The sequence below is a fragment of the Heterodontus francisci genome, chromosome 38, assembly GCF_036365525.1.
Source record: "Heterodontus francisci isolate sHetFra1 chromosome 38, sHetFra1.hap1, whole genome shotgun sequence".
In the NCBI taxonomy this organism is placed as follows: domain Eukaryota; kingdom Metazoa; phylum Chordata; class Chondrichthyes; order Heterodontiformes; family Heterodontidae; genus Heterodontus; species Heterodontus francisci.
The window spans coordinates 8,316,058-8,335,942 of NC_090408.1; the positions used below are offsets into that span (position 1 = coordinate 8,316,058).

General features: G+C 44.3%; 1 protein-coding gene across 1 annotated transcript in view; it reads left to right on the forward strand.

Moving 5' to 3' along the window:
* Nucleotides 1–19,885, forward strand: part of adamts17 (ADAM metallopeptidase with thrombospondin type 1 motif, 17) — a 679,121-nt gene that overhangs the window by 569,379 nt on the left and 89,857 nt on the right. The window contains exons 18-19 of the mRNA XM_068017704.1: nucleotides 709–868; nucleotides 11,920–12,055. Of these exons, the coding sequence (XP_067873805.1) occupies nucleotides 709–868; nucleotides 11,920–12,055 (296 nt within the window). The remainder of the gene's footprint in view (nucleotides 1–708; nucleotides 869–11,919; nucleotides 12,056–19,885) is intronic.

The following is a 19,885-nucleotide window of genomic DNA, read 5'->3' on the forward strand; positions in this document are numbered from 1 at the left end:
ATGTTTGGATTCCTTGTTGCCAATGTAAATGTTTCTGTAATTTTACCACCCTCCCTTACTTCCAAACAGTGATGAGAGCTGGCTGCGGCAAATGATGATGGCAAAACCAGGAAAATAGAGACACCTTCAGCTTCACTGGATGCCCCAACATTTTTCCATTTCCCACATCAGCAAACACATTTTCACAGCTCTAAATAGTTAGTATCTAACCTACATAAAATTCAGTTAATTGCTAATAAAGAATAAACAATTCACATGGCTTCTTTCACAACATCCTTGAAATTCTTTATTCAAAAACGCACTCATATGTTTCATTTTTGATGAACACTTAACAATGTGTGGACAAGAGATCAATGGTAATGTCGAGAGAATGACATTTTCTCAATGACTGCACTGTGAACATTTCAGTTACCCAACCTCATATACTTCAGCAGTTTGTAGTTAAATCCATTAATGCACACTCTGTGGATTTGCTGTTTTGAGATGATTTTAATTCCAAGGCAGCGTAAGTTACCACTGATTAATTATTTAAGGACAAACAGTGTAAAAATGCCAGACTTATTAATTGTGGGAGCTTTGCTCTGATTCAAAGCTGATGTGTTGATAATGACATCATTAATAAAGCTCTTAAATTAACAGTGTAATTTCATGGAGAGTTAAGAGGTTGCTGGAATTTGCATTCTAACAGATTTTTGTTTCACACAATAGGTGCTGCTATTCCATGATCAAAGTTACGGCATCCACTATGAATACACAATCTCGGTGAACAACTCCATTGAAGGAAGAAACAAGGTGCAGAAACAGCTGGAACCTCTTTACTTGTGGACAAACACTGGCTGGGGAGACTGCAGTGTACAATGTGGAGGAGGTACAGTCAATATATCGCTTCCATTTAGTATTTATCTGGGACAGGCAAATGGTATCAGAGATACTCCCAGGTTCCAACTGTATTTGTATAATATAGTTAACTTTGCTTCACAACAACAGCAATTTACCTCTATATAGTATCTTCACTCTAGAAATACGATGCCAGTCACTTCAAAGAGAATAAAATAGAGACTGAGCCAAAGAAGATATTATGAATTGTGACTCGCCAAAGAGGTCAGTTTTAAGAAGAGGAGGGAGGTGGAGGAGTTGAGGAAGGGAATTCTAGAATGTGCGATGTGGATGGTTAAAGTCAAGGCCACCAATGATGGAGTGAAGGGACATACACAAGAGGAATGGGAAGTTTGGGATGAGAAGGTTACAGAGATGGGGGAGGGGGGGGGTAGTGAGACCACGGATGGATTTGAAAACATGGATAAGGATTTTAAATATAAAGCATTGGAGAAACAGGAGCCACTGTAGGTCAGCAAGGACAGGAGTGGTGGGTAAATGGCACTTCTTGCAATATCGGATACAGGCTGTAGAGTTTTGGATGAGCTGAAGTTTGCGGAGGGTGGAGTATGGGAGGTTGGTCAGGAGTACGTGGGAACAGTCGAATATGGAAGTGAGCAAAGGTATGGATGAGGGTTTCAGTGACAGATGAGCCTTGCCAGGAGGCAGAAATGGGCACTGTTACTGAGTTGCAAGTAGGTGGTCTTGGTGATGGTGAGGTTAAGGGGTTTGAAACTTAGCTCAGGTTTTACCAGGGTGCTGAGGTTGCGAACAGTCAAATCCAACCTGAGACAGTGGCCAGGGAGGAGGATGGCATGGGTTGCTAGGGAATGAAGTTTGCAGTAAGGCTGACGGCAATGGTTTCGGTCTTTCCAATGTTTAATGAAAGGAAGTTGTGGATCATCCAGGACTGGATGTCAGACACACAATCTGATAACATGGAAACAGTGTAGGGGTAGAGAGAAATAAAGATTGTTTAGGATTCGGATGCTTAGGGATGTGTCAAAAGTCAGCCATGCTGGTGTGAGACTGGAGTCACATATAGGCCAGACTGGGTAACGACTGCTTTTATTCCCTCAAGGACATTAGTGGACCAGTTGGACTTTTTTGACAATCCAACAGTTTCATGGTCACTTTTACTGATACCAGCTTTTTATTTCCAGATTTTATTTTACCCTGAATTCAAATTCTCAGATTGCCAGTGTGGGATTATGAACTCCCACTCTCTGGATTATTGGTGCGAGTTTCAGGATTACAAGTCCAGTAATGCCCAGAACCCATTGCACAGCGCTGGCCACCAGCCATGTGTGTCTGGAAATCAGAGGCATGTTGCCCACCATTTTCCAGCCAGTAAAATAATGGAAGACAATCAGCCGGTGAATTCCTAACACATGCGGTTGATCAGCAAGCGATGCTGAGTCGTAAAATAGAGAAAGGCAGGAACTGTATGTCAGTCACTGGAAAAGAGCAGATGATAATGAATAAAAATCTGTTCTTCCCTGACAACTGCTCGCAAAAACAGTTTCTCAACATAACAAGTTTCAGAGTTAAATATGAACGAGCAGATTTCACAAAATCGCACTGGTGGCGAGAAGCCTTATCAGTTGGGAGCTGCCCCTTCAACAGCGCAGGCTTGTTCCATACCTTATCACTGCAAGCAGAGATCATGTAAAATCCACCTCTTAAATGTGTGAATTATTCATCAATGCTTAAAGGGAGCAATTGATTGAAATTGCTAGCAGGAACGAGCATGATAGGTGTCACTGGGAAATAGTTCGAAATGTTAGATGCATAAAACCACCATTAAAGGACCCAAGCCACCACACCAGCCAGACTGGTGGAAGCAACTGTATCTGTCACACTCGCTCAGAAAAAGACCATGCCCTGCTCAAAAATACTGATTCTTCAATCAAATAAAATTGGACATGTGACTTTCTGCAGCGGGACAGGGACAATGAAAAAGAAAGACATTTCCAGACCACTTTTCACAGCCTCAAGCCGTTTCAAAGTGTTTAACAGCCAGTTAAACATGTTTGAAGTGTAGTCACTGTTGTGTTGCAGGAAACTCGACTGTCAATTTGCGCACAGCACGGTCCCACATCCAGCAACGAGATAATGAGCAGATAATCTGTTTTAGTGATATTGGTTGAAGGACATATATTGGTCAGGACATGGGGCGGACTTTCCCTGCTCGTTGAATAATACCGTAGGATCTTTTATGTCCTCCCGAGAGGGTAGAGAGGGCCTCAATTTAACATCTCATCTGAAAGATGACTCCTCTGACAGTGTGTAGGGTTGAGGGTGAGCCCCTCTATAGGGCGGCCCATCATGTCTATGCCGGCCATCAAGCACCTAACTATTCTAATCCCATTTTCCAGCACTTGGCCCATAGCCTTGCATGCTATGGCATTTCAAGTGCTCATCTAAATACTTCTTAAATGTTGTGAGGGTTCCTGCCTCTACCACCCCTTCAGGTAGTGTGTTCCAGATTCAAACCACCCTGGGTGAAAATATTTTTCTTCAAATCCCCTCTAAACCTCCTTCCCCTTACCTCAAATCTCTGCCCCCCAGTTATTGATCCCTCCACTAAGGGAAAAAGTTTCTTCCTGTCTAACCTTTCAATGCCCCTCATAATTTTGTATATCTCAATCAGGTCCCCCCTCCGCCTTCTCTGCTCTATGGAAAACAACCCTAGTCTATCCAGTCACCCTTCATAGCTGAAATGCTCCAGCCCAGGCAACATCCTGGTGACTCGCTTCTGCACCCTCTCTAGTGCAATCACATTCTTTCAATAGTGTGGTGACCAGAACTGTACACAGTTCTCGAGCTGTGGCCTAACTAGCGTTTTATACCGTTCCATCATAGCCTCCCTGCTCTTATATTCTATGCCTTGGCTAATAAAGGCAAGTATCCCATATGCCTTCCTAACCACCTTATCTACCTGTGCTGCTGCCTTCAGTGATCTATGGACAAGTACATCAAGGTCCCTCTTACCCTCTGTACCTCCTAGGGTCCTACCACCCATTGTATATCTCTTGCCTTGTTAGTCTTCCCAAAATGCATTACCTCACACTTCTCAGGATTAAACTCCATTTGCCACTGCTCCACCTATCTTACCAGCCCATCTATATCGTCCTGTAATCTAAGGCTTTCCTCCTCACTGTTTACGACACCACCAATTTTTGTGTCATCTGTAACCTTACTGTTCATACCTCCTATATTCACGTCTAAATCACTAATGTACACTACAAAGAGCAAGGGTCCCAGCACCGATCCCTGCAGTACACCACTGGTCACAGGCTTCCACTTGCAAAAGCAACCCTCGACCATCACCCTCTGCCTCCTGCCACTAAGCCAATTTTGGATCCAATTTGAAAAATTGCCCTGGATCCCATGGGCTCTTCCTTTCTTAACCAATCTTCCATGCGGGACCTTATCAAAAGCCTTACTGAAGTCTATGTAGACTACATCAACTGCCTTACCCTCATCTACACATCTAGTCACCGCCTCGAAAAATTCAATCGTTTACTAGACATGATCTCCCCCTGACAAAGCCATGCTGACTATCCCTGATTAATCCCTGTCCCTCAGAATTTTTTCCAATAGTTTCCCCACCACTGATGTTAGACTCACTAGCCTATAATTACCTTGTTTATCCCTGCTACCCTTCTTGAATAATGCTACCACATTCGCTGTCCTTCAATCCTCTGGTACCTCTCCTGTGGCCAGAGAGGATTTGAAAATTTGTGTCAGAGCCCCTGTGATCTCCTCCCTTGCCTCACATCTTCCAGACCAGTCCTGCCAATTTCATTGTGCCACTCTATATGATGATTAAAGTCCCCCATAATTATTACATTGCCTTTGTTACAAGCTCCAATAATTTCTTATTTAATGCTCTGTCCAATGGTATAACTACTGTTAGGGGGCCTATAATCTACTCCCAACAATGTTTTCTGATTCTTGCTGTTCCTTAGTTCTGCCAATACTGATTCTACTTAATGATCTTCTGAGGCCAGATTCTTTCTCACTAATGCCCTTATGTCATCCTTTACCATCAGTGCTACCCCTCCTCCTTTGCTATTCTGTCTTTCTGAAATTGTGTACCCTGGAATATTTATTTCCCAATCTTGATCACCCTGTAACCATGTCTCTGTAATGGTGATTAGATTTAAATCATGTATCTCTATTTGTGCCACTAGTTCATCTATCTTATTGCAGATGCTTCGCGCATTCAGATATAGAACCTTAAATTTCATTTTTTTGCGTCTATTCCCTTAAATGACCTTATTTGCTGATGTTAAATTTCTGTTAAACTCTCTGTCCCTTCCTGTCCCATTCTGCTTGTCTTTACCCACAGCACTGTACTGTTCCAATGCTATGGCCTTTCTCTATGGATTTCTAAATCTCACCTCTCCTGCATCCTCCCCCCACTCTGTTAGTTCACACCCTCTGCTGGCTCACTCTTGAGTTTGTATGCACTGTCCCTTCCTGCCGCACCCTGATTATCATTATCCTTATTGCTATCTTGCTTTCTTGCCTTCTCCTCTCTCTTTAAATTCCCTCACTTGATCCCTCGCCCCTACTGTTTAGTTTAAAGTTCTCTCTACCACCCTAGTTATAAGACTCTGGTCCCAGCATGGTTCAGGTGTAGACTGTTCCAACGGTACAGCTCCCACTTTCGCCAGTGCCCCATGAATCGAAACCAATTTCTCCCACACCAATCTTTGAGCCATGCATTTAATTGTCTAATCTTATTTACCCTATGCCAATTTGCTTATTTGCTAACCTAAAGATTATTACCTTTGAGTTCTGCTTTTTAATTTAGCCCCTAGCTGCTCATACTCCCTATGCAGAACCTCTTTCCTAGTCCTATCTATGTCATTGGTACCCACGTGGACCACGACAACTGGATCCTCCCTCTCCCACTGCAAGTTCCTCTCCAGCCCCGAGCAGATGTGCTGAACCCTGGCACTGGGCAAGCAACACAGCCTCTGGACTCTCGTTCTTGGCTGCAGAGCATGGTGTCTATCCCCCTGACTATACTGTCCCCTACTACAACTACTTTCTCATTTACTCCCCACACTTGAACGGCTTCCTGTACCATGGTACTATGGTCAGTTTGCTTATCCACCCTGTAGCCCTCGTTGTCATCCATACAAGCTGAAAGAAGCTCAAGCCTGTTGGACAATTGCAAGGGCTAAGTCTCCTCCACTTCTGCCTTCTCAATTCCCTTACTTTCTTCACTCGCAGTCACACCTCCTGTCCCTGACCACTGACCAAATCAGAAGACCCTATCCTATGGGGTGTGACTGCCTTCTGGAACAAAGTGTCCCAGTAACTTTCTCCCTCCCTGGTGCATTGTACTGTCTGTAGCTCAGCCAGCAGCTCATCAACTCTGAGCTGAAGCTGCTCGAACTGCAGACACTTACTGCAGACATGCTTGCCATGGATCACACTGGCTTCCACCAGCTCCCACATACTGCAACTGCAACACATCACTTGCCATCATTATTATGTTTTAAATAACTAATTAATTATTTACTTAATTAATAGGAAATACTCACCAGCCAATCTATTAAGTTTCCCTATTATTAGTAAATAAAACCTTACAATTACTAAAATTACCCAAGTTTTGAAAGATAAACGAGAAAAACCCACCATCCAATCAACTACTTGTTTTCCTGTGAGATCACACTTTGATTTTTCTCAGAATGCGATCGCTCCGCTCTGGTGGCCTGGACTGGCTAGGATAGCTCAGTCTCTCTCCTTCCTGACACTCTTTTAAACAGTACCAGTCTCGTTCCTTCCTGCTACCACTGGTTTTTTAAACTTTATTGTGGTAGCATAGATCTAGTGTTGTCTACAGAAGTCTCTGAGTAATTATAGGGCTAAAGAATAGCTCATTTATTATATACGTATAATTATTTACACTCTCCACAAACCTGTCTAGCCAGCACACCTCGTGCTGCTTCTAGCTTCTTCCCAACCTAATACCCATGTGACTATTACATCACCATCACTACAGTGGGAGGGGTTTACTCTCACTGTGTCAAACATTAATCCTTTCAGGCCCTTATACTGCATGTCCCCACCCTCCAAGTCTTTGTCCATATCTATTTCTGATATATATACATTCATTCATTTTGACTTTACACACTGCCCCATCTGAATTTCTTCACTCAGAGGGTGGTGAATCTTTGGAATTCTCTACCCCAGAGGGCTGTGGAAGTTCAATCATTGAGCATGTTCAAGACAGAAATCGATAGATATTTGGATACTAATGACATCGAGGGATATGGGGATAGCGCGGGCAAGTGACATTGAGGTAGATGATCAGCCATGATCTAATTAAATGGCAGAGCAGGCTCGATGGGCTGAATGGCCGACTCCTGTTACTATATTCCTATGTTCCTCCCCAAGTCTCTGTCCGTCACAAATTCAGCCTATCAGGAGGCTTCACAACTCTCCCTGATCTTGTTCTTATCGGGGTTTGAAAATCGGTAGTCTTGCTTGAAAGTCTTTTTGGATGACTTGGATGGCCTTCACCAATGTTTATAGTATCCTGTTGTCTCTGGGTTTCTTGATCAGCATCTGGTTCATCCAGATAAATGATTGCTTGTTTCTTCTGTAGAATCGGGATGATGTTTTTCCTATTTCATCCTATTGTACTCTCTGTCATGCGTACTAGATCTGATCTCTGATAATTTTCATCTTTTTGGATGACAACATCTTCCCATTCTAGGTCTCGTATCCAGACCTTCTCTCCTTTCTTTAGCTGAGGCAAGTTTCTGGCGCAAAATCTTTTGTTGTAATTGTGAACTAGTTGATTCCTGTAGTACTGCTCTTTTTCTTGGACGTTTCGGTAGTCTTTGACATTTAGCCTGGAAGTAGTTTTCTAGGCAATATGAGAATTTGGGTTTTTATCTTCCTCCCATCAACAGCACAGAAGATGATAGTCCACGCAACAACGGAGTAGATTGATAGTTAATCAGTGTGGTTGGAAGATGTTTGTTCTTCTTTCACAACGCCTTTATGGTTCTTCCTCCTCTTTTAGCTTCACCATTCAACTGAGGAGTGAACTCGTGAGATGTTCAAATCCCCATTTTTTGCAAATTGTGTGAAGTATTCATTTGCGAACTGTGGACCATTGTCTGACACGACTTCGTCAGGGATACCATGCGTTGCAAAGATCTCCTGCTCACCTTTTTACTTCAATCCATAATGAGAAATAATCGATCACGATTATATAGGATTTTCCATTGTACATAAATAAATCCATCCCTAGCCATTCCCACGATCTGGTTGGAAATTTTGTTGTAATCAGAGTTTCTCGCTGCTCCGGTCTATGTATTGCACATATTTGGCAGTTCAGGACTATGCTTTCTATGTCTTTGGATATTCTTGGCCACCACACGGATGACTGAACCCGTGCTCTACACTTCTTAATGCCCACGTGGCCTTGATGTAGATGTTCCAAGTGAATTCAGAATGACTAGCCTATCATTATACACCAGCAAACCAATACCCAAATAACTATTACCTCGTCATCCCTACAGTGCGAGGGGTTTACTCTCACTGTCTCAACGTTAACCCTTTCAAGCCCTTATACAACAAGTTGATAGTTGCAGAGTTGAGAATTGAAGTCTATCATTGTGTATTTTGGGCCTGTTTCCCATCAGCCTGTCATTATTCACAGTTACTGTAAAACAGAACTTTTTGGCTTTGGTGGAGTGTGGTGAGTCATATAAAGGTTAGCCAGTGTGACCTGAGGCTTCTGGGAATGTCGCCCATATTCCACTGGGCTTATGGTGTCCATTTCATCTTTGGGAAATGAACACTAAGGCAGTGTGCCTAGCTGTCCTTTGCAAGAGCTGCCAGGCCACCAGACTTACAGCAATGTGTAAGAGAGTAAATAATATTGACCAGCAAGGTTTGCAAACAGGTGTGCAAAAATGTAGTGCATTATGCTCCATGTTTCAAGTTTATAGCTGATCGCTGAAGCAGAAACTTCTTCCCCCAATGAGTTTTGTTCCAATGAGTTTTGTTTTGCAATTCTCCTTTGAATGCCACCGATGAAATCAAACTAGAATCATTAATTTGTGGGAGTTTGTCTTGATGTTGGATGGAATTTTGTAAACCCCCCCCACTTTCGGTAGAGTTTTAGTTTTAAATCGGGTGTGGCCTCCCCATGGCTGCAACATCAGTGCATGTACACACCCTGGTCAGAATACCTTGTGTGTGCCCTGTGCAGCACTTGTGATGTCCATGTCATCTGGATCCACCATTGATATGCTGTTCTCCCTTTGCCAGCTACAGGAGAAATGCCGCGAACAACAGATGCCCCTCTACGTTGCTTTCATAGATCTCACCAAAGCCTTTGACCTCGTCAGCAGACGTGGTCTCTTCAGACTACTTGCAAAGATCGGATGTCCACCAAAGCTACTAAGTATCATCACCTCATTCCATGACAATATGAAAGGAGCATAGCGGTGCCTCATCAGACCCCTTTCCTATCCTGAGTGGTGTGAAACAGGGCTGTGTTCTCGCACCTACACTGTTTGGGATCGTCTTCTCCCTGCTGCTCTCACATGCGTTCAAGTCTTCAGAAGAAGGAATTTTCCTCCACACAAGATCAGATGGCAGGTTGTTCAACCTTGCCCGACTAAGAGCGAAGACCAAAGTATGGAAAGTCCTCATCAGGGAACTTCTCTTTGCTGACGATGCTGCATTAACATCCCACACAGAACAGTGTCTGCAGAGACTCATCGACAGGTTTGCAGCTGCCTGCAATGAATTTGGCCTAATCATCAGCCTCAAGAAAACGAACATCATGGGACAGGATGTCAGAAATGCTCCATCCATCAATATCAACGACCACGCTCTGGAAGTGGTTCAAGAGTTCACCTACCTAGGCTCAACTATCATCAGTAACATGTCTCTCGATGCAAAAATCAACAAGCGCATGGGAAAAGCATCCGCTGCTAGGTCCAGACTGGCCAAGAGAGTGTGGGAAAATGGCACACTGACATGGAACACAAAAGTCCGAGTGTATCAAGCCTGTGTCCTCAGTACCTTGCTCTATGGCAGCGAGGCCTGGACAACATATGTCAGCCAAGAGCGACATCTCAATTCATTCCATCTTCGCTGCCTCCGGAGAATCTTTGGCATCAGGTGGCAGGACCGTATCTCCAACGCAGAAGTGCTCGAGGTGGCCAACATCCCCAGCATATACACCCTATTGAGCCAGCGGCGCTTGAGATGGCTTGGCCATGTGAGCCGCATGGAAGATGGCAGGATCCCTAAGGACACACTGTATAGTGAGCTCGTCACTGGATCAGACCCACCAGCCGTCCATGTCTCCGCTTTAAAGACGTCTGCAAATGCGACATGAGGTCCTGTGACATTGAACACAAGTCGTGGGAGTCAGTTGCCAGTGATCGCCGGAGCTGGCGGACAGCCATAAAGGCGGGGCTAAAGTGTGGCGAGTCGAAGAGACTTGGCAGTTGGCAGGAAAAAAGACAGAAGTGCAAGGAAAGAGCCAACTGTGTAACAGCCCCGACAACCAATTTTATCTGCAGCGCCTGTGGAAGAGTCTGTCACTCTAGAATTGGCCATTATAGCCACTCCAGGCGCTGCTTCACAAACCACTGACCACCTCTAGGCGCTTCCCCATTGTTTCGCGAGACAAGGAGGCCAAAGAAGACTACAGGCACAAAGGGCCAACTGGACTTGTCATAGAGTTATACAGCACAGAAACAGGCCCTTCGGCCCATCGTGTTTGTGCCGGCCATCAAGCACCGAACTATTCTAATCCCATTTTCCAGCACTTGGCCTGTAGCCTTGTATGCTATGGTGTTTCAAGTGTTCATCTAAATACTTCTTAAATGTTGTGAGGGTTCCTGTGCTATATTGTCTATGGACGTCAGACAGCAGAACTAGCAAATGGCCAAAAATGTATAATTCATTTCTTTTAACAAAGGTTTTGTACTTGCAACTGGGGACAGACTGTTGGAGTACCGGAAAAGAGAAGGGAAAGTGTTTTTAGTGACATTCTGAGCAAAAAAGTCTTGGGACAACCACAAACATTTAACTATTGTAAAAAAAAAAGTACTTAACGTAAAGACGCATATGTCTGAAACATAGAGAGCTCGCAATATGCAGGCGCAGTTCACCACTAAGATGCAGCATTAGATGTACAATGGCATATTTTACAAATGCATGACCATGCAAATGGAGCGTCACATGCTGTGAGCACAAATCAGGAAAATGTCCACCATACTCCCATGGGAATCAATGGAAAATTGTGGGCAGTGTCAAATTACATATTATTGATACCAGCTTTCGTGTAACTCCATTGATTTTATATTCAGTGCATTTCACCAGCTGAAGAGGGACCTCTGGTACAGCCTGCTTGGGGCCCACAGTTGCTTTGCAATATACCAATTTGAGGCTGGGACTTTTTAAGAAATGACCTGAGGTTCAGTCCAAGGATTGAAATGAGACATTCTGAACAATTTATAATATTTCTCAGCACCTCAGGCCACGCCAGGTAGATTGAAATTGTGGAGAGAGACCTAAAGACAAATTCTGTTGAATTAGCACTGTGGTTGTGCTGCAGGTCTGTCTTTGAAGCATGTGCAATGTGCAGTTCAGAGGTCACCCAATGAACAGTGTGGCGACAGATTGATCACTGTTCATCCTGTGCTTTCTTCAGCATGTTACATCGTGACCTCATCACAGAGCATTCCGAATTCCCTTGTGCATCATCCTGCTATCACTGCTGATAGAGTTTGAAGAGCAACAAGCACCAAGATCCAGTCTAATTACGTCTTTCCAGATGGCATGCCAGCAAAACCCAATTTATTGAGCTGCTAGCAGCATTAAGGTTGGGCTGTAGAATCCAGTGCACAAGGGCAATGCAAGAGCAGCTTTAGTGATCGAACAGAAAGGCCGAGTATTTGTGCAGCCCTGTGTCAGTAAGATGTTTTAGATTGCAGTATCCTTATTTCTTTTTTCTCTTCATACTCTGTTCCTTGTTTTCAGGTGAGCGCAAAACGATTGTCCGTTGCACCAAAATTATCAATAAGACGCTGGTGGTGGTGAATGACAGCGACTGTCAAAACCTGGCTCGTCCGGATCCACAAGTCAGGAAGTGCAATATACATCCATGCCAGTCACGGTAAGAACCTCTGTCATATGCAAGAACTACTCACTGGTACACAGATACCACAGACAATTTTTCCTTCAGTTAAAGGTAACGTTCCTGTGCTTTACGAAAAAAGCTTGCATTTATATAGTGCTGGAAGTGATCCTAGTGTTCCACATGCAATCTATTGTTGGGACACAGTGACTCTTGTTCTGTTTGTGAATTTGTCACGGCAAAGAACAATGAGATAAATGATCAGTTAATCTATTTTTTGATGGTGTTCATTAGAGGAGGAATTTTGGCCAAGGAGAATTCCCTGTTCTTTCAGTAGTGCCATGGGATCGTTAACATCCACCTGAATCATCAGAACAACAGGTTTAACATTTCATCCAAAGACAGCACCTCTAACAGTGCAGCACTCCCCTGGCACTACACTGGACTGTCAACTTGGATTATGTGCCCAAGCTTTAGTCTTGAATGGCTCAACTCTAAGAGAGCCTGAACTGACAGAAACTATTTTAAAAAGTCAGTCCATCTTTAATCTGGGATCAGCTATATCAATGAATGCATGTCAAGTTTTATCAAAAATTGAAACTAAAGAGGCACAATATGGAGGTAAAGCACTAAGGAATCTGTCCCTGCATTGCTACCGATAGTCAGTCTTGTTGACTAGCTAAATGTGTTTACGTATCACTTCTTAAGGGCTAATAAAGGAGAGGACTAAGAACTCCAGCAGGTGCTGGAGACACAGAGGCACACACAGACACACACACACGAAGAAGTCCCATGCCATTTATATAGCGCCTTTGACAGTAACACGTCTCAAGGTGCTTCACAGGATAAAAGTTGACAACATGCCACATTAGGAGATAATGGGACAGGTGACCAAAGCTTGGTCAAAGAGGTAGATTTTAAGGAGCGTCTTAAAGGAGGGTAGAGGGGCAGAAGGGAATTCCAGAGCTTAAAGCCTCAATAACTGAATGTACAGCAGTCAAAGTTGGAGCAATTAAAATCAGGGATGCGCAAAAGGCCAGAATTGGAGGAGCACAGTTATCAAAGAGTTGTGGGGGCTGAAGGAGGTTACAGAAATAGGGAGGGATGAAGCCATGGAGGGATTTGAAAACAAATTGAGAATTTTTAAATCGAATCGTTGCTTAACCAGGAACCCATGTATGTCAGCAAGCACAGGGCTGATAGGTAAACAGGATTTGATATGAGTTAGGACACGGGCAGCAGAGATTTGGATAACCTCAAGTTTATGGAGGGTAAAACGTGGAGACGAGTCTGATTTCATTAGAATAGTCAAGTCTAGACATAACAAAGGCATGAATGAGGGTTTCAGCAGCAGCTGAGCTGAGGCAGGAGCAGAGTCAGGCATGTTGTAGAGGTGGAAATAGGTGATCTTATTGGCGATGAGGACATGTGGCCAAAAGCTCATTTGAAGGTCAAATATGACGTCAGGATTGTGAACAATCTGGTTCAGACTCAAGGCAATTGCCACGGAGAGGGATGAAGACAGTGTCTAGGGAACAGGGTCTGTGACGGGAATTGTACACAATGGCTTCAGTCTTTCCAATATTTAGTTGGAGGAAATTTCTGCTCATTCATTACTAGATGTCAGAAAGCAGTCTGACAATTAGAGACAGTGGAAGGCTCGAGAGAGGTGGTGGTGAGGTAGAGCTGGGTGTTGTCAATCTACATGTGGAAATGAATTCTCTGTTTTGGGCTGATGTTACTGAGGGGCAGCATGTAAATGAGAAATAGGAGAGGGGCAAGGATAGATCCTTGGGGGACACAAGAGGTAACTGTGGGGGAGCAGGAAGAGGAAACATTGCAGGTGATTCTCTGGCTACAGTTAGATGGATAAGAATGGAACCAGGTGAGAGCAGTCCCACCCAGCTGGATGACAGTGGAGAGGTATTGGAGTAGAATTACATGGTCAACCACGTCAAAGGCTGCAGACAGGTGGAGAAGAATGAGGAGGGATAGTTTAACTTTGTTACAGTCACATAGGATGTTATTTGTGACTTTAATAAGAGCCATTTCAGAACTGTGGGAGGGCAGAAACCTAATTCAAACATGGAATTCCGGGAAAGACAGACACAGATTTGGAAGATGACAACACAGTCAAGGGAAAGGAAAGGTTGGTTGAAGCTGCGGTGGTAGTTTGCAAGGACAGAGGTGTCAAGGGTTGTTTTTTTGAGGAGAGGAATGATGACTGCAGATTTGAAGGAGAGATAACAGTATCTGAAGAGAGAGAACTGTTAACATATCTACGAACATGGAAGCCAGGAGGGGAAGTTAGGTGGTCAGCAGTTTAGTGGAAATAGGGTCAGGGGCGCAGGAGGTGGGGCTCATGGACAAGATGAGCTTGCAGAGAAACTAGGGAAAGATGCGAGTTCAGGGCTGGAGCAGGGGGTAACCTTAGAGGACGTTTGGCCTGTTGGGCTAGTGGAAAGGAGGGAACAGCAGTTGATCAGATGGTCTCAATCTTAGTGACAAAGAAGTCCATGAGTTCCTCACACTTGCTGTTGGCGGGGGAAACAGGGAAAAGCAATTTACAAAGACTCTTTGCAGGAGTATAAAGAAGCCAGGGGTTATCTTTGCATTCCATGATGAACCTGGAATATTGAGCAGTTTTGACAGGCGAGAGCAGGACCTGACAGTACTTAATGTGGTCCAGCCAAATCTGGTGATGGATGTCTAAACCAGTTGTCTGCCATATCCGTTCAAGTCTGCATCCCTTGGATTTAAGGGAGTGGAGTTGAGGGCCGTCTCAGGGGGAAATCCAGGGTGAGAGAGAGTAATGGGGACCAGGGCATCAAAGGTGGAGGCGAGGTGTGGTTGAACAGATCGGTAGCTGCAGAAATGCCATGGTGAATGGAGAACCAAAGGCTGGACAGCTGGTATTTTGAAAATGCAGCTCTAAGTGAACTGGCAGAGAGGTTTTTCCCAGGGGAGGATACAAAAGGAAGTAGGTTTGGGAGGGGAAAGGGGGAAGTGGGTGGAGAGTGATACAAGGAAATGAGCAGAGATAGCCTTATCTGTGATAAACACAATGGGAGGAGTTGAGAGGCCATGTGAAATAGCAAGGTCAAGGGAGTGTTTGTGAATATGGGTTGGGGAGTTTACATGGAGGGTGGGATTAAGGGAGGAAAGGAGAGCAGTGAACCTAGAGGAGAGAGAGCATAATGAACTTATTTAGAATCTTGGTTAGCCCACGTTTGGAGTATTGTGTACAGTTCTGTACCGCCATATTACAAAAAGCCTGTAGAGGCAGTGGAGGAGGTGCAAAAAAGATTTACAAGGATGATACCAGAACTCAGAGGTTCTAACTATCAAGAAAGGCTGAAAATGCTGGAGCTCTTTTCTCTAGAAAGGTGACCTGATACAATTATGAAGGTGTTCGATAGATAGAAATAGAGATCTTTCCACTTGTGATTGAATCCAAAATATATAAATATCCATAAATATAAAATAGTCATTAATAAATACAGTAGAAAATTCAGGAAAAATGTCTTAACCTGAGAGTGGTGAGAATGTGGAACTTGTTACCACGGAATAGCATAGATGTATTTAAGGGGAAGCTAGATAAGTTCATAAGAGAGAAAGGAATAGAAGGATATGCTGATAGGATTAGATGAGATAAGGTGGGAGGAGACGCGTGTGGACACAAATACCAGCATGGACCAGTTGGGCAGAATGGACGGTTTCTCTGCTGTAAGTTCTACGCAATCTTGCAACAGTGAACAAGTGTTTAAAGGAGCAGGTGGAATGTTGAGGATGACCAGGGCTACCCCCTGCAGTCTTGTTGGCTATTAACACCAGTCAGGTACCCCTACATCAGGGCAGAAGGAAATACAATTAGACCAAAGCCTCCACCTGAATTCTGGTGGAATATTCCACTAGGCTATTGAAACACTGATTCCACTGTCTGCAGGGGTCAGGTGGGGTCTTTAATGCACAACCCCGAGAAAGGTTCATGGTCATCAGCATCTGCTGTTCATAGAGGGAAATCCCTGCAGCCAGAATGGCTGGAAGGTGAGCAGAAGCTCTTTGACTGCAGAAAAGAAAGAATGTGGAGAGGAGAGAAGAACTGGCCAACACTGATGTTCTGGAATTCTCTTCCATGAAACTCACAGCCTGTCCCACCTCCCTCTTCTCCTAAAAATCTGCCTTTTTGACCAAGCTTTTGTTCACCTATCTTAATATCCCCTTATGTGGCTCAGTGTCAAATTTTGTTTTATAATGCTCCTGCAAAGCACTTTGGGACATTTTACTAGATTAAAGATGCTAGTTAAATACATGTTGTATCACCAGGCAGACTGGTGCATGAAGGATGGATTGACAGGACTTGCAGAGGAAAGAAACTCTTGATTCCCTACATGAGCGGTCCTCTGGTCCTCTCCGTACCACACTCGCCCCACACCATGTGCTAATCTAAACACCCCCTCTGCTTCAGTGTAATCCCGACTCTGTTTTCTTCTAGTACCCATGTTCATATGTCCCTTATGTCCTAAAGTTCAACTTCAGATATTCCTAAGCTGATAACAACCCAGTCTGTCCTTCAGTCACCGCTGGCTTCCCAGGGTGGCCCTTGGTGACAGTGGGCTGTATCTATCGGCGGCGAGCGAAAAAAACGGTGGCCTGCCCGTGTCGGCTGCATGTCGCGGAATTGCTGCAATCTTCCGTGCGGCGGCTCATTTGAATTGCCGGGATGGCGTCAGCTGCCTGTGTGCAGGCACTGACGCCATTTTTAAAGGGCTTTCAGCCCTACTGGCATATTTAAACATTTAAAGCTAAAGTGAATAAAAAAATTAAATACATTTATTTTGCCCCTCCCCTACCCCCAATAGCCATAACATTATTAATTTTCCCTTCAACCCCCACAAAAACACTTACCTCTACAATCTGACCTTCCCCCCTCAAAACTGCATAAACTTTAACCTCCAACCCTTCGCACCATCCCCTACACCAGTGATGTTACTTTGACCCCGTTCACCCTCCCCTGCCGCACTGAGAACCTTACCTCCTGCCGCCCCCCCCCACCCCCCCCACCACCAATGTGACACCTCATTTCCCCAGACGGGGATCCGAATGCTCGGGAGTGCCAGCCGCCGGGCCGAAAATCAGTGCGGGAACTCAGGCAGCGATGTAAGTATGATTAATTCATTAATTTTAATTTATTTAAATGTGCAAATAGGGATGCCGTCACCAAGCGGCAGGGGGTCGCGCCACGAGGGCTCGCCACCACCAGCAATATCGGGCAGGGCCCTCCCGGCGTCAGGGTGCGTGGCAGCCCTCTCCTGGAGGCATCTTCAGGCTCCCCCCCACCATGGACCCCGACACTTGGGGAAAACAAAATCCAGCATAGTGTGTGTCAACTCCTTCCTCATCATCTGCTCTTTCTAAGTGCCACCTCAGTGGGAACAAGTGTGATATCTGTTGCTGGTCCTTGGACTAACCTATGGCAAAAAAGAGCTTTAAGCACAGAGCTTGGTGAGATTTGGGTGAATCTGCTGAACAGCGTGACAATGGGAATTTGGTGGGAGTGGTAATGCAGTGCAGACGAGGAAGAAAGCGCTGAGTACTTTAAAACAAAGGGCAACATTCATAAGTCAGTGTATAAATAATGAGAATAATTAATTAGATCTCGGTGGATAAAATTAAAATTAACTAAACTAAGAAGAGGAGACCAACATTAAAGGGGTCTAAATTGCATTAAATGAAAATTTGGTAGGTATAAATAATAAATAGGATTATGAGAATACTAAACTCAAATTTACAAAGAACAGGTAGGTAGACTTTTAAGCAAAATGATGGGACAGCTGAGATTCATTGTTTGCCATGTGGGAATTCCAGGATGCTTCATGTGTCCTGGATATGTAAATGTACAGGAAGTGCCTCCAGTTGCTCAAACTCAAGCTCAGTGTTTCTGAACTTGAACTGGAGCCAGTGTAGGGTATACGGGAGGCTAAGAACTTCCTGGAGTGCACATTCCAGGACGTGGTCACCCTGCAGCTACAGAGAGTCCTGGAGAACAGTAAGTGGATCGCCATCTGGTAGGGTAAGAAGAGGCAGGCACTGCAGGGATCATCTGGGTATTAGGCGCTTAATACCAGCGAGGGTGATGACACCTTGGGGGCATGCAGTCTAGCGCACAGCCACAGCACCAGCGGGTAAATGACTGCACAGGAGGGAACAGCAAATTGTAGAAGTGTGGTGATCATGGGGGATTCGATAGTCGGGGGATAGACAGGTATACCTGCGACTGCCGAAGTGAGTCCTGCATGGTAAAGGACATCACTGATAGGGTGCAGAACATTGTGAGGTAGGAAGGGTTACAGGGTTGAGGTCTGCAGCAGAGTTTCTGGAGCTTGGGAGAAAATTTAAGGGCAGGACCCCAAAGCATCTCTGGATTACTCCCAGTGCCACAAGCTGGGAGGTCCAGGATAGGAAGGACCTGTTCAAAATGAACAGATTGCACTTCAACAGAGCTGGGACCAATGTTCTTGCTGGAAGGTTAGCTAATGATGTGGGGCAGAATTGAAACTAATTTGGCAGGGTGTTAGCTGTCAGGATAAAATATTAGAGAGGAAAAATGGTGAATAGAGGACTGGAAGAGACAAACAGCACTAGAATAAAGAATAGTTCAGAAATAGGATGAATCAGACAGGGAAAAAGTGAGGCAGATTAGGGTGGATTTGGATCGAATGTGCATACGTAAATGGAGAGTGATAAATAAGGTTGGGGAGCTGCAGGCGCAGCCATCACATGGGCCTACGATATTTGGCAATACAGAGATCTGGCTCAGTATGGGATTGAGAACCTAATATTCCTGGTTACAATGTAGTCACAAACTATAGGGAAGCAAGAAAGTGAGGGGTGGTGACAATATTAATCAGAGTACCATTATAGCAATGGAGAGGGATGATGTGATTGAGGGGCTAATAAGTGAAAGTCAGCAAGGATTTGCTCAAGGCAAATTATGTTTGACTAACTTGATTGAGTTCTTTAGTGAACTAACAGAGAGGGTTGATGAAGGGAGTACAGTTGATGTCATGTATATGGACTCTCAAAAGGCACTTGACAAAGTACCACACAATAGATTGTTAGCAATTTAAAACCCATGAGATACAAGGGCAGTGGTTTTGTGGGTATAAAATTAGCAAAGGGACAAAAAGCAGAGAATGTTTGTTTTTTAGACTGATGGGAAATATAGTGTTGTCCCTAGGGTTCGGTATTAGGGCTACTGCTCTTTTAAATATACGTTAACGATCTGGACTTGGTATATAGGGCATAATTTTAAAGTTTGCAGATAACATGAAACCCAGAAATGTAATTAACAATGAGGAGGATAGTAACAGATTTCAGGAGGATATAGATTGGTAAAGTAGACAGACACATGATTGGTGAAACTTAATGTGGAGAAGTATGAAGTGATGCATTTTGGTAGGCAGATTGAGGAGAAGCAATATAAACTAAATGGTATAATTTTAAAGGAGGTACAGGAACAGAGCGACCCAGGGGTGTAGGTACACAAATCTTTGAAGGTGGCAGGACCAAGTTGGAAACACTGTGTCAGCCATGGCTCAGTTGATAGCACTCTTGCCTTTGGGTCACAAGGTTGTAGGTTGAAGTTCTACTCCAGAGACCTGAATGCAAAAATTGAGGCTGACGTGGGAGTGCAGTACCGAGGGAGTGCCACGCTGTCAGAAGTGCGATCTTTAGGATGAGACATTAAACTGAGGTCCCATCAGCTCTCTAAGGTGGGCGTAAAAGACCCCATGATGCTATATTAAAGAAGAGCAAGTGAGTTGTTTCAGTGTCCTGGCCAATATTTAACCTTGAATCACCGTCACA